The sequence below is a fragment of the Salvelinus fontinalis genome, unplaced genomic scaffold, assembly GCF_029448725.1.
Source record: "Salvelinus fontinalis isolate EN_2023a unplaced genomic scaffold, ASM2944872v1 scaffold_1531, whole genome shotgun sequence".
Taxonomy (NCBI): Eukaryota; Metazoa; Chordata; class Actinopteri; order Salmoniformes; family Salmonidae; genus Salvelinus; species Salvelinus fontinalis.
The window spans coordinates 1-23,503 of NW_026601740.1; the positions used below are offsets into that span (position 1 = coordinate 1).

Sequence of the window (23,503 nt, forward strand, 5' to 3'; positions counted from 1 at the left end):
AGAGGGGGGGGGGTGAGAGTGTGTGATAGAGGTGAAAGAGTGCAGGTTAGGGGAACAGGTGAGGGGGGGGGTGAGAGTGTGTGATAGAGGTGAAAGAGTGCAGGTTAGGGGAACAGGTGAGAGGGGGGGGGGGTGAGAGTGTGTGATAGAGGTGAAAGAGTGCAGGTTAGGGGAACAGGTGAGGGGGGGGGGTGAGAGTGTGTGATAGAGGTGAAAGAGTGCAGGTTAGGGGAACAGGTGAGAGGGGGGGGGGGGTGAGAGTGTGTGATAGAGGTGAAAGAGTGCAGGTTAGGGGAACAGGTGAGAGGGGGGGGGGTGAGAGTGTGTGATAGAGGTGAAAGAGTGCAGGTTAGGGGAACAGGTGAGAGGGGGGGGGGGGTGAGAGTGTGTGATAGAGGTGAAAGAGTACAGGTTAGGGGAACAGGTGAGGGGGGGGGGTGAGAGTGTGATAGAGGTGAAAGAGTGCAGGTTAGGGGAACAGGTGAGGGGGGGGGGTGAGAGTGTGTGATAGAGGTGAAAGAGTACAGGTTAGGGGAACAGGTGAGAGGGGGGGAGCGAGGAAGACAAGTGATGGAGTGTACACAGAGCGAACTTAGCGAGAAACAAAAAAAAGAAAGACAGAGAGAGGGATGAATGAGGTCTAATCAGCCAGTGATATTATTGGCCACCATCTTCTCCGTCCTCTCCAGCCCAGTCTCTGTGACATCAGCAGAATCCAACTCCTCTTCCTCCTCACTCTGCACTCCCCCCTCCTCCTCCTCCTCCTCTTCCTCATCCTCCTCTGTGCTGTCCTGGCTCTTCCCCAGCTGAAGGTTCTCAAGTGTCTTAGACACCCAGCACTCAATACGGCTGATGACCGCAGGCACCTCCACAGAGATGGGCTCTGGTGTGTACTCTTCCTCCTCCTCCTCCTCTTCCTCTGCCTCCTCCAGCATACCGGGGACTAGGGTGGAGGTGGTGGAGGTGATGGAGGAGTTGAGGAGGTCCCTGCAGCTCCCATCCAAACTGCCTGTCTCCGTGCTCTGCTGGGAGGCCAGCTCCAAGCGGTCGTCTGCCCGGCCCTCCTCTCTCTCCCCCGGGCCTGAGCCTGGAGCAGGGACGGCTGCTCTGAGCTGGAGGGTAGTGGAGTAAGGGCTGCGGTTGGTGGTGGTGGAGGGGGGCTGGTTGTCTCTCTGCAACCCAGAGGAAGCAGCAGGATGGCTGGGTTTAGCCTCCACAGGCTCCAGCCCATCTGACGACTCCACCATGCTCCTCCAGTTGGTCTCTGAGGAGAGACATTTCACATTATATTCACATGTAAAGAGAGACCTCTATGATCTCAGACATGGGTCAGAGTCAGGGTTAAAGGTCGGGATCAGGGTCATCTCTTACCGTACTCCTTCTCGTTGACCTCAGAGATGGGTTCAGAGATGACAGAGCAGAAGGAGATGGCAGAGGCAGCGGAGGGGTTCCTGGAGTGGCCCATGTGGTGGGTGACCTTCTTGACGTTCTTCAGCGCCTCCTCAGCCTGCTCCTGCTCCAGCGCTGACACCATGTCCTTGTAGGACTTACGAGCATCCTCCGTCAGAGACACTAACCGGTTAAACAGACCCTAGAGGAGGGTGGAGAGGGAGGGGTGGAGGACGGGGAGAGGGGAAAGAGAAAGACAGACTTTACACACTTCCATTTGCTTTTTTTCTGTAAAAACTTACAGTATTAAAGGTGTTATAAACATGCAGACAGGTTGTGTTCAATGTCTTACCTCTGCTCCAGAGAAGTTGAAGACGCCCACCACACTGACCGGCACCAGTTTGTTGACACAGCGTCCGAGAGCCTTCCTACCCAGAGCAAACACAAACGGGATCTCCTGTTCTCTGGCCATGGCTATGACGTTGTACAGAGCCTCATCTAGACCCCCTGCAATAGACAACACACAGTCACTAGTTATGTAGAAGATTGATGCAGCCTGTGCTGAGCATATTAATATGCTACCGCCCTCTGGTGGACACTTAAATGGCCATTGGGGATGAATATTTGAAATATTCAGAAACTTAGCATGCATTTGGAACCCCACACCTCAAGATCAGGGTGATGTTCAGTTAGGCACACTAGCTAAATGCTTAGCAACCGCAAAAACAAAAACCTCGTGTTCTTATTGGACCTGGTTGAGTAGTACACTCTGGGGTTCACTCCTTTTCAAAAAACATAACCCAGGATTAATGACAAGAATGACCCCTGACCTTTGGCCTGGATCTTCTCACAGTTGGGTGAGATGAGAACACACTTGATCTTGTGGAGCTTCATGTGTTTGGTGACCTCTCTAAGGCCCATGACCAGTCTGCGTTTGGTCTTGGCTTTGCTGGGGTCCTTCTGATAAACCCTCTCCTGGAACCGGACCAGTTCCTGCAGCAGCATCGTCACACTCTCATCTATCTCCTTATTCAACACCTGATTACAGTACCTGGAGACAGAGAGAAACACACACTAATATTATAAAACACATTCATCTATCTCCTTATTCAACACCTGGAGACAGAGAGACATTAATATTAAAACATACATCAGATTGTTAAACAGCCATCACTAACACAGAGGCTACTGCCTACATACAGACTTGAAATCATTGGCCACTTTAATAAATGGATCAATAGTCACTTTAATAATGCCACTTTAATAATGTTTACATATCTTACATACTCATCTCATATGTAAACTCAGCAAAAAAAGAAACATCCCTTTTTCAGGACCCTGTCTTTCAAAGATAATTCGTAAAAATCCAAATAACTTCATAGATTTTCATTATAAAGGGTTTAAACACTGTTCCCATGCTTGTTCAATGAACCATAAACAATTAATGAACATGGAACTGTGGAACGGTGGTTAAGACACTAACAGCTTACAGGCGGTAGGCAATTAAGGTCACAGTTATGAAAACTTAGGAGACTAAAAAGAGGCCTTTTTACTGACTCTGAAAAACAACAAAAGAAAGATGCCCAGGGTCCCTGCTCATCTGCGTGAACGTGCCTTAGGCATGCTGCAAGGAGGCATGAGGACTGCAGATGTGTCCGTACTGTGAGACGCCTAAGACAGCGCTACAGGGAGACAGGACGGACAGCTGATCATCCTCGCAGTGGCAGACCACGTGTAACAACACCTGCACAGGATCGGTAGATCTGAACATCACACCTGCGGGACAGGTATAGGATGGCAACAACAACTGCCTGAGTTACACCAGGAACACACAATCCCTCCATCGGTGCTCAGACTGTCCGCAATAGGCTGAGAGAGGCTGGACTGAGGGCTTGAAGGCCTGTTGTATAGCAGGTCCTCACCAGACATCACTGTCAACAACATCGCTTATGGGTAAAAACCCACCGTCGCTGGACCAGACAGGACTGGCTAAAAGTGCTCTTCACTGATGAGTCACGATTTGGCTCACCAGGGGTGATGGTCGGATTTGGGTTTATCGTCGAAGGAATGAGCGTTACACCGAGGCCTGTACTCTGGAGCGGGATTGATTTGGAGGTGGAGGGTCCGTCATGGTCTGGGGCGGTGTGTCACAGCATCATCGGACTGAGCTTGTTGTCATTGCAGGCAATCTCAACGCTGTGCGTTACAGGGAAGACATCCTCCTCCCTCATGTGGTACCCTTCCTACAGGCTCATCCTGACATGACCCTCCAGCATGACAATGCCACCAGCCATACTGCTTGTTCTGTGTGTGATTTCCTGCAAGACAGCAATGTCAGTGTTCTGCCATGGCCAGCGAAGAGCCCAGATCTCAATCCCTTTGAGCAAGTCTGGGACCTGTTGGATCGGAGGGTGAGGGCGAGGGCCATTCCCCCCAGAAATGTCCGGGAACTTGCAGGTGTCTTGGTGGAAGAGTGGGATCTCACAGCAAGAACTGGCAAATCTGGTTCAGTCCATGAGGAGGAGATGCACTGCAGTACTTAATGCAGCTGGTGGCCACACCAGATACCGACTGTTACTTTTGATTTTGACTCCCCCCCCCCTTTGTTCAGGAACACATTATTCAATTTATGTTAGTCACATGTCTGTGGAACTTGTTCCGTTTGTGTCTCAGTTGTTGAATCTTGTCATGTTCATACAAATATTTACACGTTAAGTTTGCTGAAAATAAACGCAGTTGACAGTGAGAGGACGTTTCTTTTTTGCTGAGTTTATATACTGTATTTTAAACCATCTACAGTATCTTGTCTATGCCGCTCGGTCATCCCTCATCCATATATTTATATGTATATATTCTTATTCCATTCCTTTACTTAGATTTGTGTGTATTAGGTATTTGTTGTGGAATTGTTAGATTACTTGTTAGATATTACTGCACTGTCGGAACTAGAAGTACAAGCATTTCTCTATACTCGCATTAACATCTGCTAACCATCTCCTTATTCAACACCAGGTTACAGTACTTGGAGACAGTGATAGAGAGGGACTAGCGTGAGGTAACATTTGGGGAGGCCTCTTCAACGATATGCCACTCCAAATACTGCAATATCCCATATAATCGTTTTGCGCCGTTAATGACCACATCATTCCAGACTGTGCAATTTAAAAAAATCTTATTTACGATATTGGTCACATTATCATTAAATAATCGTAGTATGGCAAAAAAATAAGGCTTAGTTCATTAATTTAGCCTTAAATGCACAGTTTTGATTTGTACATTTCAATTAGAGTACAGTCTTGCACATCACAATATATCGTCAATGTCAAATATCACAATATTAGATGTAATCATATATCGGCCCAACCTTAAGAGGAACACACACAAACAGGTTAACACACACACAAACCACGTTCACACACACAATTAGAAAACACTCACACACCATTGTGTAGTTCAGTGGTTCCCAACTCCAGTCCAATACCACAGTTTTGTTGTAGCCCCAGACAAACACCTGATTCAACTAATCATCCCCGCAATGAGTTGAATCAGGTGAGTTTGTCCGGGGCTACAACAACGTGTACTGTTGGGGGGACTGGAGCTGGGAAACACTGGTGTAGATATGGTATGATATGGTGTGAGGAAGAGAGGAGAGGCATAGAGAGCTAGTAGGATGTCTGACACAGTGCTTATGGGTTGGAATGAGACAAAGGGCCTACAGCCCAAGACATTAATAAACAAAGCAGTGCCTGTCTGTGTGTACGTACAAGTCCTTATTGTATAGCCCTGCTCTAAACACCCATTGGGCGGATAGATATTTATGTTACTAAATGCTTCTGTGTTGCTAACCCACCAAATGAGTGTGTGACATTTGAACCACTAGGATTCTCAGTACCAAGCAATTTCTGTGTGTGTGTGTGTGTGTGTGTGTGTGTGTGTGTGTGTGTGTGTGTGTGTGTGTGTGTGTGTGTGTGTGTGTGTGTGTGTGTGTGAGAGAGAGACTCACTCTCTGAAGCGGCGGCTGTGTATCTTGGTGATGGCGTTAGAGGCCATGGGGCTGCCGATGCCGGAGGAGCCAGGGGATCCCTGGGAAACAGGCGTGATGCTGTACGGAGAGTTCTGACTGGCCGGGGACAGGGACGCGTCATCACTGGGCACGCTCAGACCGTTCTCTACAGGAAACAGACGGTGCAGAATATCACAGGGGGGTATATTAGACAACACCACGTCATACACGCAGATCAGTAGGACCATTAGATTTGCAAGAATTCACTTTAAGACCAAGGGAATGGTCTAAAATGAGCAAACTCTGCCAAGGTCCCGTTTGAGGTCATCAGTGAAGTGTAGCTCCTCCTCTCTCTGACCCCTGACCCTGTACCTACCCTCCTGAGAGGCAGGTTCCCGTGTGAGGTCGTCAGTGAAGTGTAGCTCCTCCTCTCCCTGTTCTTCCTGGCTGGTAGAAATCTGATCCACACACCCCTTCCCCCTCTTCCCCTCACGCTCCTTCAGAATGATCTACACAGAGAGAACAGAGACTGGGTTAGACCAACACACCCCTTCCCCCTCACGCTCCTTCAGAATGATCTACACAGAGAGAACAGAGACTGGGTTAGACCAACACACCCCTTCCCCCTCACGCTCCTTCAGAATGATCTACACAGAGAGAACAGAGACTAGGTTAGACCAACACACCCCTTCCCCCTCACGCTCCTTCAGAATGATCTACACAGAGAGAACAGAGACTGGGTTAGACCAACACACCCCTTCCCCCTCACGCTCCTTCAGAATGATCTACACAGAGAGAACAGAGACTGGGTTAGACCAACACACCCCTTCCCCCTCACGCTCCTTCAGAATGATCTACACAGAGAGAACAGAGACTGGGTTAGACCAACACACCCCTTCCCCCTCACGCTCCTTCAGAATGATCTACACAGAGAGAACAGAGACTGGGTTAGACCAACACACCCCTTCCCCCTCACGCTCCTTCAGAATGATCTACACAGAGAGAACAGAGACTGGGTTAGACCAACACACCCCTTCCCCCTCACGCTCCTTCAGAATGATCTACACAGAGAGAACAGAGACTAGGTTAGACCAACACACCCCTTCCCCCTCACGCTCCTTCAGAATGATCTACACAGAGAGAACAGAGACTGGGTTAGACCAACACACCCCTTCCCCCTCACGCTCCTTCAGAATGATCTACACAGAGAGAACAGAGACTAGGTTAGACCAACACACCCCTTCCCCCTCACGCTCCTTCAGAATGATCTACACAGAGAGAACAGAGACTAGGTTAGACCAACACACCCCTTCCCCCTCACGCTCCTTCAGAATGATCTACACAGAGAGAACAGAGACTAGGTTAGACCAACACACCCCTTCCCCCTCACACTCCTTCAGAATGATCTACACAGAGAGAACAGAGACTGGGTTAGACCAACACACCCCTTCCCCCTCACGCTCCTTCAGAATGATCTACACAGAGAGAACAGAGACTAGGTTAGACCAACACACCCCTTCCCCCTCACGCTCCTTCAGAATGATCTACACAGAGAGAACAGAGACTAGGTTAGACCAACACACCCCTTCCCCCTCACGCTCCTTCAGAATGATCTACACAGAGAGAACAGAGACTGGGTTAGACCAACACACCCCTTCCCCCTCACGCTCCTTCAGAATGATCTACACAGAGAGAACAGAGACTGGGTTAGACCAACACACCCCTTCCCCCTCACGCTCCTTCAGAATGATCTACACAGAGAGAACAGAGACTGGGTTAGACCAACACACCCCTTCCCCCTCACGCTCCTTCAGAATGATCTACACAGAGAGAACAGAGACTGGGTTAGACCAACACACCCCTCCCCCTCACGCTCCTTCAGAATGATCTACACAGAGAGAACAGAGACTGGGTTAGACCAACACACCCCTTCCCCCTCACGCTCCTTCAGAATGATCTACACAGAGAGAACAGAGACTAGGTTAGACCAACACACCCCTTCCCCCTCACGCTCCTTCAGAATGATCTACACAGAGAGAACAGAGACTAGGTTAGACCAACACACTCCTTCCCCCTCAGACACACATTGAGATCTATCCTCTCCTCCTCTCACCTTCTTCAGGGCGGTGGGTCGTTTGACTTTAGGGATCTCTCTCTCCTTCCCTCTCTTCAGGCGTGGAGCGCTGGAGTCCAGCATGTTGAGGGGGGCAGAGTGGGCCTGCTGGGCCTTCAACATTGATACTATACCTGACCCTGCTCCCGGCCCGGCACCTGAACCATGGAACGGGGCTGCTGTACCCACTGGAGAGCGAGAGAGAGAGAGAGAGAGAGGGCAGTCAGAGAGAGCGAGAGAGAAAGGTTGAGTGACGGTGCAGTGTGTGGGGTGCGGTGTGTGTGGTGCGGTTCGGTGTGTGTGTGGGGTGCGGTGCAGTGTGTGTGTGTGTGTGGGGTGCGGTGTAGTGTGTGGTGGAGTGCGGTGTGTGTGTGTGGGGTGCGGTGTGTGTGGAGTGCGGTGCAGTGTGGGTGGGTGCGGTGTGTGTGTGTGCATGTGTGTGTGTGTGTGTGCGCTATGTGCATATGTGTATATGTGTATATGTGTGCGTATATATGTGTGTGTGTGGTGTGTGTGTGGTGTGTGTGTGGTGTGTGTGTGGTGTGTGCGTGGTGTGTGCGCGGTGTGTGCGCGGTGTGTGCGCGGTGTGTGCGCGTGCAGTGTGTGTGTGTGCAGTGTGTACCTGTGAAGGACAGTGGCTTAGTATTGGTTATTTGTCGAGCCTTCATGGCCTGCTGCTGTTTCTCCAGAGCAGCCAGCATGTCTCCCAGGTCCAACTGGACTGGAGTCTTACTCTTCTTCCCTGCTGCTTTGGTCAGTGCCTCCTACAGGGAACAGCAACACTGGCTCAGCACACTCAGACGTAGTACAATACAACTAGCAACCGCTTTTCCATTATAGTCCTGCGCTATGACTAGCTGACAGTGCATGCTGGTATCTGTAGTTTTCTGTGAAAAGCTAACAGAATGCTTGCTGGTGCTTGTAGTTATCTGTGATTAGCTAACTGTAATTTCCTAGCTGACAGTGCATGCTGGTATCTGTAGTTTCCTAGCTAGCTAAGATATTGTATGCTGGTACCTGTAGTTTCCTCTGCTCCATGCTGATCTCAGAGTACTCCTGTGCTGTAGCCAGGGCAGCGGCCAGGGCCTTCTTCCTCTGACTCTTGGCCCTCTTGGGGACGGAGGTGGTGATGGGGATGGGGGTCTGGACGATGTTGATGGGAGAGTTCTCTGGAAGGTTATCCAGCTGGAGAGAGGAGGAGGGGGACGGGGGGGGGTGGTTACTACTGGGATAGATTGTTTTGTGGTCAACCTTTCTACTCATTTTGGTGCAAAAAAAACAAAAAACAAGTGAAATTCTCAAGGAAGGAAGGAGAGATTAGCCAGTCTCTCACCAGGTTCTTGGTTAATTTGGACTGGTGTTGGTTCTGGGAAGGGTTAGGGTCTGGTTTGATGTTCCTCTGTGCCCCTCCTGAGACCAGCTCTGGAAACTCATCCTCATCCTGAAACAGACTTTAGAATTGACCAAACACCTAACTTGTACAGCTGTAACATACCATTACACACTGACTGAGGACTAGTTCACACAATACCTCCGCTTTCTACATCTACAGCCTCACTAACTTCTAATACACAGTGACCAAGATGGAAACAAACAGATACATGAAGAACTGAAATCTCCTATTAATGGAGATACAGGATTTACATGACAGTTGTATCTCAAGTAAGGATGTGATTCCAACTGAAATGCATATTGTCAAATACAGAATTTCATGTAGATATCTCCCACCTCAAAGTAGAGGGGCTCAGGAGCAAGCACCGTCCCAGGGCCCAGTCCGGGCTGGAGCCGTCTCTGCCGCAGACCACAGTTGCTGTCTGCGGGGGTGGGGTTAGAACAGACACGCCCCCCTGAGTACCCTGCATGGAAGTCCTGCTGGGGGTGAGAGGGTCAGTCAGAGATTTAATTACAGTTGCCCAGGTGAGGTCAAGATTTCCTCAGAGGCCCATTGTACCTGCGAGTAGTTTCTCTGATCAGGGGTCTTCCCTGTCCGTTGGAACGGGGTGGTCCTGTTGTCTGACCACGGCCTCGGAGAGGCCTGAGACGCTACGTTCACCCAGCTTACCGCTACACACAGAGAGAGAGAGAGACAAATACAAAGGTAATACAGGACACAGCCAAGGGGAAAGGCTATGTAATCATCTCTCTTATCAGAAATCAAATGATGAATCATAAAGACAAAGCCTACCTGTCATTACACCTGCATCCACTCCCTGTAGCGACACAGAGAGAGACAGAGACAGAGAGAGACACAGAGACAGAGAGAGACAGAGAGAGACACAGAGACAGAGAGAGACACAGAGACAGAGACAGAGACAGAGACAGAGAGAGACAGAGACAGAGAGAGAGACAGAGACAGAGACAGAGACAGAGCGAGAGACAGAGACAGAGCGAGAGACAGAGACAGAGCGAGAGACAGAGAGACACAGAGACAGAGACACAGAGACAGAGACACAGAGACAGAGAGAGACACAGAGACACAGAGACAGAGAGAGACACAGAGACACAGAGACACAGAGACAGAGCGAGAGACACAGAGAGACAGAGAGAGAGACACAGAGAGACAGAGCGAGAGACACAGAGACACAGAGAGAGACACAGAGAGAGACACAGAGAGAGACACAGAGAGAGACACAGAGAGAGACACAGAGAGAGACACAGAGAGAGACACAGAGAGAGACACAGAGAGAGACACAGAGAGAGACACAGAGACAGAGCGAGAGACAGAGCGAGAGACAGAGCGAGAGACAGAGCGAGAGACAGAGCGAGAGACAGAGCGAGAGACAGAGCGAGAGACAGAGCGAGAGACAGAGCGAGAGACAGAGCGAGAGACAGAGCGAGAGACAGAGCGAGAGACAGAGCGAGAGACAGAGCGAGACACAGAGCGAGACACAGAGCGAGACACAGAGCGAGACACAGAGCGAGACACAGAGCGAGACACAGAGACAGAGCGAGACAGAAACAGACACAGAGACAGAGCGAGACAGAAACAGACACAGAGACAGAGAGAGAGACACAGAGACAGAGCGAGACAGAGACAGACACAGAGACACAGAGACAGAGAGAGAGAGAGAGAGGGAAGAAGCATGTCAGATATTTCACTTGAGTCATGCAGGTGAAGGTTAGGTTATAGCTAGGTCTGGGGTCAGGGTTATGTGTTTGAGACTACAGTACTATAGAGTTAGGGTAAGGGATAGGGCCTACCATCGTAGGAGCTGTGGTAGAGTGTTCTGGAGCCCCGGGGCTACAGTAGTGTTTGAGTTTACAGTAGTGTTTGGGTTTACAGTAGTTAACAGTACTATAAAGTAGTAAATGGTTAGGGTTAAAGGGGGGCTTACCGTAGAAGCTACAGCAGCGTGGGCAGTGTGTTGCGTAGCACCCGGGGCCTGCTGGTTGTGTTTGGGGCTGCAGTATCCGCTGTCGCTGTCGATGTCCGCCTCACTGGAGCTCTCGGCAGGGTGCGAGGCCCGCCTTCTCCGGGGAAGGTTCTTCCACAGCAGGGGGCTGGCCTGCTCCCGTTCCGCACCACGACCACATGCACTGTCCCCTGGGAAGTCTACAGGCAGACAGATATCACAGATCAATCTATCAATACATTAAGCCTAGTCCTTGGACGACAGAGATATTTAAAATGGAGATATCTTTTTAGTCTAGGACCAGACAATCTTGGTCCAGGAAACCAGCCCCAAATGTATTTATTAAAGCCCATGTGCTCTACAGTAACCCGGCTTTGAACCCAAAGAGCAGGCAGAAGCAGTGGCAAGCAGAGAAGTAGTATTTAGATGCTTATTGCACCTTTACTGGTTAACAACCAATGTGATGTCCATCTCATTGTGGATCTAACTCTTAGTCGCATTGAGTAGCGTTATTCCCCCAGCCAGAGGTGTCACAGAGGACAACACGTACTGCACACGTGCAGAGTAGACCTCTCCAACCGGAAACTCTACATTCCTTCTGTCTTCCCAGCAGGATGGGTATCATATGCTCCGTTTACACAGGCAACCCAGTTCTGATATTCTTTCCACTAATTTTGTCTTTTGACCAATCACATCAGATTTTTTCACATCAGATCTTTTTTTAGAGCTGATCTGATTGGTCAAAAGACAAATTAGGTCAACAAAATAAATATCAGACTGGGCTGCCTGTGTAAACGGAGCCATAGTGTCTCAGTATGATAAAGCTTCATCATTGTAAACCTGTTCTCTCAGCTCAGTAGGATCTAGATGCTCTGTGGTTGACTGTGTAAACCTAGCCATAGTGTCTCAGTATGATAAAGTGTCATCATTGTAAACCTGTTCTCTCAACTCAGTAGGATCTAGATGCTCTGTGGTTGACTGTGTAGTTTCATTATGTAAAATCTTTATACTGTAATGAAGGCTTAGACCACAGTCAGTACATACAGTCAGTTTTCAACCCTGTACAGAAGTTAGAGAAGAGTTAGGCCCGTCATTCATCTGTGGACATACTTTAGACCAGTATACAGGGGTTTGGCAATGCAAACCTGAGTCAAATCCTGGCTCAAATAGTACTAGAATGTATTAGAATGTACTAGTATTGGTGCTGGTACTAGAATATTACTGATATTGTTACTAGCATATGTTACTGGTATGTTACTGGTCTATATACGTACCAGTCTGTTGGGCAGCGTCCACCAGTAGGACTGTCTTGGTCCGTCCGTCTGGCCCCGAGGAACACACCTCCTTCTGGACAGCTACAGTCCTCATAGGGGGCCTCCTGGCCCTCAGGGGCTGACACAACCCCACCTGCTGTTGCTGATAGAACATGGACTATAATAACATGAAACATTATTTTGTATATTGATGTTATACGACCCAATTAATGGTATTAATGAATTCATTCATTGATGGTATTAATTGATCATGTAATCAATAATGTAAAAATTAAGTATGGACCTGAGCACCTTGTATTAGGGTAGACCAGCAGAATAACATGTTTGACCTCTAACCTCTTACCTTGGGTAGAACGGCAGGTCTGACCATGCCCCTCCCTCCTCTCTGATTAGCTAGTCCAAACACCTGTCCGAGAGGGGCCGGTCTCTCGCTGACATCAGCTGATACAGGGTTTCCCACGCCAGGCTGCAGGGGCCCGGCGTACGTTCCTGGGAAGGGCTGGTAGAGGAACAGAACAACTGTATTTTCCAGCTGTGACAAACATTCACACACACTCCACTACCTACCATGCTACAGGGCCCATTGACGGTGAATAGTACCTGGGATCTGACACCAGCAGCCCTCCGGGTTGCTAATTCACTTCCTTGTTATATCTCCTCGCCCAGGATTTGAACTAGCAACCTTCTGACTACTGGTCTGCCTCTAACCACCTAACATTTCAGCTACCTACCTGGTAAAAGCCCATCATGGGGGGGCAGGGGGCAGGCATGATCTGGTAGTAGGTGTAGTCGTTGGAGACTGGAGGCTGGGGGGAGGATAGGATGGGGTAAGCCAGGTATGGACCACCTGGGCTGGGGTTGGGCTGCTGCCAGCGCAGGTCCCCTCCTCCGCTATACATGTGGTGCTGTTGTCTGTAGAGGGAGACAAGAAATGATTGGGGTAGTGATGTATGAATATACTGCAACATATTAGGACTAATATACCCAGAGGAGGCCAGGGAGAACTGTGTCAAATTAAGACAAAGCTTGTTACACTGCTATCAGTGTAGAGCTGACTGTGTGTGTGTGTGTGTGTGTGTGTGTGTGTGTGTGTGTGTGTGTGTGTGTGTGTGTGTGTGTGTGTGTGTGTGTGTGTGTGTGTGTGTGTGTGTGTCACTGGCTGATAAGGATCCAGCTGACATTTTCACAGCCAGCGGTCTAGAGCGCAGACCACTTCCTGCTATTCAAAACAGACAGGAAGGAAAGGAAGAAAGGAACGTGCAGCATGAGGCAGATCACCCTGACAAAGAGAAACGCACAGGACACACAGGTATACAGCTCTCCATCACATCCAGGGCATAAAATTAACACCCAACACCTGCGGGTAAAAATGTATATTTCGCCAACCCCATTGGAGGGTGGTCAATGTGCAGGGCTCTACAGTGCGAGCATTACATTCCTGAATAAAAAGTCAGAAGTCAAGTCTGAGCACATGTGAGTTAGTGTTCAGGAAATGTTGCAGTATCTGTTTTCAAAGTATTTCACCTATTTTGTTTCATAGCTGCTAATTCCACAAAGAAATATCAATCCTACAGCTAAAGTGGGAAGTTTACATAAACGAGTTTTAATGACTCCAACCTAAGTGTTTCATCCACTCCACAAATGTCTTGTTAACAAACTATAGTTTTGGCAAGTTGGTTAGGACATCTACTTTGTGCTTTTTCTAACAATTGTTTACAGACAGATTATTTCACTTATAATTCACTGTATCACAATTCCAGTGGGTCAGAAGTTTACATACATTAAATTGACTGTGCCTTTAAATAGCTTGGAGAATTCAAGAAAATGATGTCATGGCTTTGGAAGCTTCTGATAGGCTAATTGACATCATTTGAGTCAATTGGAGGTGTACCTGTGGATGTATTTCAAAGCCTACCTTCAAACTCAGTGCCTCTTTGCTTGACATCATGGGAAAATCAAAAGAAATCAGCCAAGACTTCAGAAAAAAAATTGTAGACCTCCACAAGTCTGGTTCATCCTTGGGAGCAATTCCCAATCCCTGAAGGTACCACATTCATCTGTACAAACAATAGTACACAAGCATAAACACCATGGGACCACGCAGCCGTCATACTGCTCAGGAAGAAGACGCGTTTTGTCTCCTAGAGATTAATGTACTTTGTTGCGAAAAGTGCAAATCAATCCCAGAACAACAGCAAAGGACCTTGTGAAGATGCTGGAGGAAACAGGTACAAAAGTATCTATATCCACAGTAAAACAAGTCCTATATCAACATAACCTGAAAGGCCACTCAGCAAGGAAGAAGCCACTGCTCCAAAACCGCCATACAAAAGCCAGACTACGGTTTGCAACTGCACATGGGGACAAAGATCGTACTTTTTGGAGAAATGTCCTCTGGTCTGATGAAACAAAAAAAGAACTGTTTGGCCATATTGACCAGTGTTATGTTTGGAGGAAAAAGGGGGAGGCTTGCAAAGCGAAGAACACCATCCCGACCGTGAAGCACGGGGGTGGCAGCATCATGTTGTGGGGGTGCTTTGCTGCAGGAGGGACTGGTGCACTTCACAAAATAGATGGCATCATGAGGGAGGAAATTTGTGTGGATATATTGAAGCAACATCTCAAGACACCAGTCAGGAAGTTAAAGCTTGGTCGCAAATGGGTCTTCCAAATGGACAATGACCCCAAGCAAAATTCCAAAGTTGTGGCAAAATGGCATAAGGACGACAAAGTCAAGGTATTGGAGTGGCCATCACAAAGCCCTGACCTCAATCCTATAGAACATTTGTGGGCAGAACTGAAAAAGCATGTGCAAGCAAGGAGGCTTACAACCCTGACTCAGTTACACCAGCTCTGTCAGGAGGAATGGGCTAAAATTCACCCAACTTATTGTGGGAAGCTTGTGGAAGGCTACCCGCAAAGTTTGACCTTAGTTAAACCATTTAAAGGCAATGCTACCAAATACTAAATGAGTGTATGTAAACTTCTGACCCACTGGGAATGTGATGAAAGAAATAAAAGCCTCTACTATTATTCTGACATTTCACATTCTTAAAATATAGTGGTGATACCTAACTGACCTAAGACAGGGAATTTTTACTAGGATTAAATGTCAGGAATTGTGAAAAACTGAGTTTAAATGTATTTGGCTATGGTGTATGTAAACTTCTGACTTCAACTGTATGTCCCATCTGGCGCAGCTGTGCGCACTGAGTGAAATGCTGATAGATTCATTTTTGGAGGCACTGTGCACAGGCATAAAAGTTGGTCTAATTTCTACAAACGTCTACAAAGTGAGACTTTGTCCTCGTGTTTCTTGGCTATTTACATTGTTTTGCTCACAAGTTCAGTAGTTTTTCAACGTTAGTTTGAGTCCGTTGCTTCAACTGATAGCAAAGAGTCAGATCCCAAATCTCACACACCAAGGTTCCCTCTTGCCCTTAAAGGGCCAGCTAAACAATTTGTCTATGATATTTTGGTTTTAAAAAATCCAGTCACAAAAAATGAAATTGAGCAATATCACATTTCTTGTTTTAGAAACGTTACAAAGTATGGTCATCTGTTTTTGGTGTGTTTTTATATACATGTACAGGAAAAAATATTTTGGCTGGTAAAATAAATCAGAGTGCCTGGTATATTTTTATGCCCTGATCACATCCCTGGGTGGTAACTGATCATTCACAGCCTAGCTGTGTGTAACACTCACACTGTTTCTGGGGGTTTCCTTAGGTGAATCAGAAGGAAGACCCCATCAGTTTCCCCACTGACATGGACACATTCCTGGAGTGTCAGAAACAGGAATATTCCTGGACTCCGTGGAGATTCTTTCCGAGCTAATGCTAGGCTAACTGTCAGCGGCTCAGGGACAGAGGCAGGGTACTTCTAATACAGATTCATTATATCAGTGACAGTCGCACCTCAGGCTCTTAGGGTCAGTTGACCAGACACAGATGAAGCCTAGTTTTGAATGAAAAGGCATGTGCTCAGAAATTCCCCTTTGAATATGGTTTTTAATCCAGGACTAGGCTTAATCTGTGTCCAGGAAACCTGCCCTTAGTGTGTAGGGTGTAGGCTGCATGATTTAGGGACTAAAAGATGTAGGGTGCATTATATAGGGTGCATTATGTAGGGTGTAGGCTGCATGATTTAGGGACTATATGATGTAGGGTGCATTATATAGGGTGTAGGCTGCATGATTTAGGGACTATAAGATGTAGGGTGCATGATATAGGGTGTAGGGTGCATGATTTAGGGACTATAAGATGTAGGGTACATTATGTAGGGTGTAGGCTGCATGATTTAGGGACTATAAGATGTAGGGTGCATGATATAGGGTGTAGGGTGCATGATTTAGGGACTATAAGATGTAGGGTGCATTATATAGGGTGATGTACCTACCTGTTGGGTTGGTTCTCCTGGACAAAAGGGTAGCAGGTGATGAGGTAGTTGGGGATAGGGGTGGGCTCTACCCCCCCTCCTCCTTCTCCTCCTCCAGACAGGCTCATGGTGACCAGCGCTCCTTCCAGACCTTTCTTTTGTGGGATAAACGGCTCCACTTCAGCTGACAGTTTCACATCCTGCAAGGAGAGACAGAGGCAGTCAGACACGGATGTCACAGACAGGACCTGACAGGAGAGGACCTGACAGGACAAGACCTGACTGGACAAGACATAACCTGACAAGACAGGACATAACCTGACAAGACAGGATCACCTCGCAACGCACCAGACAGACTCAGGAGTGATAGACCTCTCACTGTTGAGCCAAAAGAAGAGCAGTTCAAGTGACCCCATATTAGGTTATGTTCAGGACTCAGTGAATGTGGGTCAATCAGGGAGAAATCGACAAGGACAAAGATCAGCTGGTACCAACAGCACACTCACGGTGTGAAGTCTTCCTGGAACTGAGTTATTTTAGTAACCCAAGGGGTGACATCAATGATACATCAACAATCCATAGACATTTAGGTCTAAGATCAATCACACAGGTCTGGAGAGTAGGCTGTCAGTCAGTAGTAAACATTGATATCTGATTAAGAGACTGACGACCCTAAGCTATATGACTGGACCACAAAGTCTGAGTAGGCATGTTACCTAAGGAGCAGCTCGCTGGGTGAAGCCAGGCTAGACACATTATTAACATAACTCATGACTTCATCTGGCAACATCACCACGACACAGCCAAAACAACAGACCTGGTTCCTTCACGACAAATGAAACAACTGGCAACAAGAGAAACAACTTTTCACTGGGTCTGAGAATGGAGAGTTGGAGTCAATGGCTGTCTCGGAAAATACACCTTATTACAATAGTGAACTACTTTTGACCAGGGCACATAACCTAGCATCCTGCCCAGGGCTATTTTTTAATTTAACTAGGCAAGATGGTTAGGAATTGGTTCTTATTTACAATGACGACCTAGGAACAGTGGATTAACTGCCTTGTTCAGGGGCAGAACGACAGATTTTTACCTTCTCAGGTAACGGATTCGATCTTGCAACCTTTCGGTTACTGGCCCAACGCTCTAACCATTAGGCTACCTGGCTACCTACAGTACAAGCTGCCTAACAAACCAGGCGATAGTCTCCTGCGCTATGGGCTGTTTTAATGTGGACAAGGCTACTTACTTATATAGGTAATAGGGTGCCAATTCGGTCACAGACGATGAAAGCCTAACAAAGTGTTGACCTTAGAGCTGTGTGATCAGGAGACGTGTGAGTGTAGCAGACAGACACAGCAACATGTAACCTGGTGCAATAGAAACACTTCCTGGTTAGTATAACACTGATCAGATCAGAGTGGTGTGGAGAGCAGAGACTGTTTCCTTGTACTCAGAGAACATGACTGAGTGAGGGCCTAAGAAGACACAGTCCAATACCTGTGCTTTTAGCCTAACCCTTCCTATTAAGGTAGGCCACCACAATACAGCATTTTTAGGGAGTGCCTTGGAACTGTTATGCTTCATTGGTCTTTTTTTGTTCTCCTTTCATCCAAAGAGCCCCTCTCCCTACCAGCTACCACTAACATTAAACGTTAGGTAGCACTCCTCCCATCAGCATTCTGTCCCGAGACATTCCTTTCCTATGGCCCTGCCTGGTCCAAGTCTGGCCCTGAAGTTGCCCCTTAGATACTGATCTTGAGTTAGTTTTGCATTTCCCCCACTATTGGTTTAGGTTAGGATGGGGGAGGGGAAGCTGATCCTAGATCTGTACCTAGGGGAAACTTCACCTCAGAGCCACCAGAGAGCAACCAGCAGAGCCGGGGTAGTAATGACTCAGTCACCCAGCATCTTCAGGAGGACTTTATGGGCCAGCTATATTTAGCTGCTCATTCTTTCCAAAGAGATCACACTAGTAGCTAACTATGTGTTACATAAGGTCTCTAAAGACAACGTCAACTAGGACCCGGCCTACACATAAAGATCCTTTCATTCAATTGTTCTACTTAATTCTGTGGGTCTACCTCTATTGCCATCATGCCACAGGGACAGAGGGGGTGGTTTGTGGTATGCGTGTGTGGTATGTATGTGTGTGGTATGTATGTGTGTGTGTGTGTGGTGTGTGTGGAGTGGAGGATTGCTGTGATGAAATGTCAAAATAATACAGGTCATAAAATATCCATCACAAAATGTGCGTCACAGAGTATCTGTCAAACATACCTGTACAGCTAGCCTACACATCACAAACCACAGTATCATGTCAAGTCAACAGAGGTCTCTGAAAATAAAATACAAAGGATGACAATTATCCATTGTTTCAAACAATGTCCTCCAGGGTTTGGATACGTCAGAGGAGATGCAGCCTACTGCTCTAGTATTGGTATCATCAGTGGATTGGAGGAGTGGAAAGATACTGTAGGCCACTAGATGGGACAGCAACAGGATGACAGCCTGACAGCCTGGGTCAAAGCTGGGAAATATTTACAACAGGTCAAGCAGCTCAGTGTCTTAAAGGAATGTAGTCAAAGCACTCTCAATGAGCTTTTACAAGTCTGTCTGGATGGGTGGGTGGGTTCTGGGTGGGCTCTGGGTGAAACTGAAGAAACCCCTCCCCACTGTTCCCTCTCCTCACCCCCCCACCCTGCTCTGTTGCCCCGACCAAATCACATTTTGCTATCAATTGAATTAATTTGTGTTTGTTTGTAGTCCTGGTGAATGCTGCTTCAGACTTTAAACACTGATATGGAAAGACTGAAATGTGTCTGACTACTAAGTCATGACCATTGGACTGTTTATCTAGGTTCACCTCTTATCAAAACTGACCATTGACATCATGTTGACTGAATCACAGGCCTTCCTGCCCAGCTAACACATCGGGACTTGCTGCTTGAGTCCCAAATGGCACCCTATTCCCTTCAAAGGGCACTACTTTTGACCAGAGCCCAATAGGGTGCCATTTGAGATGGAGTCCAGACCTCTGACTGGGGCGGGCAGCTGCGGTCAGAGGATAGATCAACCTCATCCCCCCTTTCATTCTGAGAGGAAGAGGGAGAGTTGACACGAGTTCACCACACAAAGACACTCCATTCTCCCAGCCAGGGTTGGAATGTATGAATCCAGCATCAGTACAGCAGTGAGCACACACCACGCCATTGTTTCCCAGTGCTACTGTACTGTCCGTGGGCAGTGTGGGCTGACATCTGAGAGATCCAGGGGTCCTGACTGGTCAACACAGAGCGCTAGGGGTGACGTAGCCAGTTGAAAACAATACCCTGCAGTATACTAGACGGCAGCCTTCTGTGGCCTAAGCTATGGTGCCATTTACTGTCATGGAATTAAGCCTAGTGAAAAATCTGACATTTTAAATGAACCATGCTTTGTTTCCATATGAGGTTTGATGGTTAGGTCTACTCTAAAGAGAGCTGGTTACTTTAGATAATTAGGTGAAGTTAGTTACACAAAACAGAGGGGTGGTTGTGTTACTTTAGATGACAAGGATGCTGATAGAGAAGGTGGTCAATTTAAACTTTAGGTGAGGGGCGGGGTGAGGGGGTTGGTTACTTTGTACGAGCGATGTTACAGGAAGTAGGCCTGGCTAGCTATAGGTGATGTTACAGGAAGTAGGCCTGGCTAGCTATAGGTGATGTTACAGGAAGTAGGCCTGGCTAGCTATAGGTGACGTTACAGGAGGTAGGCCTGGCTATAGGTGACAGGGGAGACAGTTACAGGATTAGGCCTGAGAGGATCAGGTGAGGAGTGAGGACGGTGGCCCAACCAGGATAAGCCAATTACAAAACTAGCTACAACAGAGTCAGTTGCTATAGGGCTCCAGCCCTAGTCCACCAGGGAAGAGAGACTCCAAACCTCCCAATGTGTGTGCCATGGCTGGGGGAGACTCGGACAGGGAGTCCCTGGCTGTGTCCAGGTCTGGGTTCTTTAGCTCTGGGTGCCATTCTCCATTCCGCTGGTGTGAAGGTGTATGTTGTTTGTTCAGACTGAGTTGTATGTGATTGATTGATTAGCGCCTGGGATGTGAGTGAGAATAGCAGCGATTGTTGAAAAGGCTGCCGGTTGGCGTGTGTGTGTATGCGTGTTAGAGGAAGAGAGAAAATAGCAGCAATTATGGAAGAGCAGCGTTTATGGAAGATGCATTAGCAGGTAGCCTAGCGGTTAGAGGGTAAGGCCAGTCACCCTGAAAGTTCGCTGGTTCGAATCCCGAGCCGACTAGGTGAAAAATCTGTCGATGTGCCCTAGAGCAAGGCACTTAACCCTAATTGCTCCTATAAGTTGAGCTCAGCTCCAGATGTGTGGTGAAAAAGCCAGAGCAGCACTGGCCTGGCAAAACTGGGTGGGACTACTGGGCCATCAACCATCAAACCCTTTGTCCTTTCAAGCTTTTGTCTCTGATTCATTGTCTTCTAACATTCTCAGCTAGAAAGAGAGACGCTGTATTGTTCTTTTACTGTTGTTGAATGGGAGGGGGCAAGAGAGGGAGCAATAGAGAGTGGTGGGTGGATGAGCGAGCTCGAGCGTGTGCATGTACACTACATTTAGAAAAATATATTAAAGTCACAAGCATGAAACCATCTTGGGTCCTTGAATCGCCCATGCACCATCATCACATCACTGTGGACCAAAACTCAGCCTATGTGGCATTTGATGGTGACACAGGAGGGATTCATCCAAATCAAATCACATTTTATTTGTTACACGCGCAGATTACAAGCCCTTAACCAACAACTCAGTTCAAGAAATAGCCAGCTGAAAACAATACCCTGCATTAAACTAGACGGCAGCATTCTGTGGCCTAAACTATGGTGCCATATACTATCATGGAATTAAGCCTAGTGAAAAATCTGACATTTTAAAAATGGGCGCTTACAGTAAGTCAGAACACATAATAGAGTAGCTAACTTGCATCATAGTTAAGTTACTCTATGCGCAGCAGGAGACACTCACTGGAATGTGATTCAAATGCAAAAGAACCGGACATTCCTCCAGAGCGAATCAGCTGACTAGTTAGTTGTCAATCTACCACACACTGCAGACTGGAAGTTTCGGGTAACTGTTCACTACCTAGCTAGTTAATTTACCCTGGTCCGTATTATAATAACTATCTAGCTAGTTATTTAACGGTGTGTCAAACATCAAAGTTCCCCAGATAGCTAAGTCAGTTCATGTCAACCGAACTGTCAACATGAACATGTCAACATGAACTGTCACTAATGTCAACACATTGTGACATTATAAGTACTGTAACTAGTTTAGTTAGATTCTCAATATAGTTAGCCTCAATTAAAACATATCTAGAACATAGATCAGCAAATCAGGGAGAACAGATGAGATATTGTCCATCCAAAATGACATGCGTATAAAAGCTGCTTAGCTAACTGGCTAGTTAGCCAATCAGCTAACGTTAGTTCACTTGCCTTTACTTAAACGCGTGCCCAATACGCGTAGCGATCTAGTTAGATGACAAATCATTGACAATAATCAAACATCGGGTAAAATCACTGACACTTCTAAAACATTAAAGGGACATTATTACCTGCAGATACGTTTTGGGCCTAGCTAGCTAGCTTCGTATTCCCATTAGCTAACTAAAGCTAGTATTGCCCTGTTACCAGACATAATCGGGTCCGTCATTACTTCGCAGAGAAAATCCCTCTTTACCTTATCACAAGAGTCCATGTCAATCGCTGAGACCGCGGCAGACCGTCATTGAGCACGCAGTGGTCGTCAAGATATAGTCGATTTAATTTTCTTCATTGTAAATGTTGAGACATTTGTGTGAAACACACCCTGTTTTCCCTCTGCCTAGTTGAACTGTTGCTGCCTAGCTAGCTCGGCTAGCTCTGAATGTGTCAACGTAGAAATGGAATGGCAGAAGAGATGGTCATCTGCGACGGAAAGCCCACAGTCTCAAACATTGTTCGTCTTTGCCTTCGGCGTCTGTCACTGATAAGATTTGATGGACCATGATAAATAGGCCTACTGTGCAAAAAGTATATCTATTTTTTGAGTAGAGCAGCTACAGTTGAAGTCGGAAGTTTACATACACCTTAGCCAAATACATTTAAACGCAGCTTTTTCCTGACATTTAATCCGAGTAAAAATGACCTGTTTTAGGTCAGTTAGGATCGCCACAATTTTAAGAATATGAAATGTCAGAATAATAGTAGAGAATTATTTCTTTCAGCTTTTATTTCTTTCATCCCATTCCCAGTGGGTCAGAAGTTTACATACTCAATTAGTATTTGGCAGCATTGCCTTTAAATTGTTTAACTTGGGTCAAACGTTTTGGGTAGCCTACCACAAGCTTCTGTAAGAAATACCATTGTAATAACACAAGCATATTGCTATTACATTGTTATAACTAACTTTCTAAAAAACAGGGTTTCTCACAAGCAGAAACTGAGACACACACACACCAGAGACAGATGGCTGACACAGAACATTCATAAACACTGATAAGGCAGGGAAGGCCTTGAGCAAGAGTTTACCTCTGAATAAAATTGCTTTTTATTATACGAATATCCACCCTGTCCAGAGTCTCTACTTCGTCTCAGTTCTCCAGTAAACTTGTGTCAATCAACACTTCCCACAATAAGTGGGGTGAATTTTGACCCATTCCTCCTGACAGAGCTGGTGTAACTGAGTCAGGTTTGTAGGCCTCCTTGCTCGCACACGCTTTTTTTAGTTCTGCCCACACATTTTCAATAGGATTTAGGTCAGGGCTTTGTGATGGCCACTCCAATTGTCCTTAAGCCATTTTGCCACAACTTTAGAAGTATACTTGGGGTCATTGTCCATTTGGAAGACCCATTTGCGACCAAGCTTTAACTTCCTGACTGATGTCTTGAGATGTTCCTTCAATATATCCACATAATTTTACTCCATCGTGATGCCATCTATTTTGTGAAGTGCACCAGTC

The 23,503-nt window shown here is 47.0% G+C and overlaps 1 protein-coding gene across 4 annotated transcripts; it reads right to left on the reverse strand.

Annotated features, from left to right (window-relative positions):
- Window positions 1–29: 29 nt before the first annotated feature.
- On the reverse strand, window positions 30–22,727 carry secisbp2l (SECIS binding protein 2-like). Of its 4 annotated transcripts, none has more exons than XM_055916376.1 (19): window positions 22,243–22,727; window positions 16,531–16,709; window positions 12,864–13,044; window positions 12,476–12,631; window positions 12,133–12,289; window positions 10,841–11,058; window positions 9,691–9,715; window positions 9,457–9,569; window positions 9,234–9,377; window positions 8,839–8,946; window positions 8,523–8,690; window positions 8,128–8,269; window positions 7,506–7,693; window positions 5,769–5,901; window positions 5,393–5,558; window positions 2,220–2,440; window positions 1,742–1,896; window positions 1,372–1,591; window positions 30–1,264 (listed from the first exon to the last, which is right to left on the reverse strand). In XM_055916376.1, the coding sequence occupies exons 1-19, from the start codon at window positions 22,258–22,260 to the stop codon at window positions 645–647; spliced, it is 3,312 nt and encodes a 1,103-aa protein (XP_055772351.1). In that variant the 5' UTR covers window positions 22,261–22,727; the 3' UTR covers window positions 30–644. The 4 variants fall into 4 exon arrangements, with proteins under 4 accessions (XP_055772351.1, XP_055772353.1, XP_055772352.1 ...); XM_055916378.1 differs by having other exon boundaries at window positions 31–1,264; window positions 12,133–12,274; XM_055916377.1 differs by having other exon boundaries at window positions 31–1,264; window positions 9,234–9,374.
- Window positions 22,728–23,503: the final 776 nt, after the last annotated feature.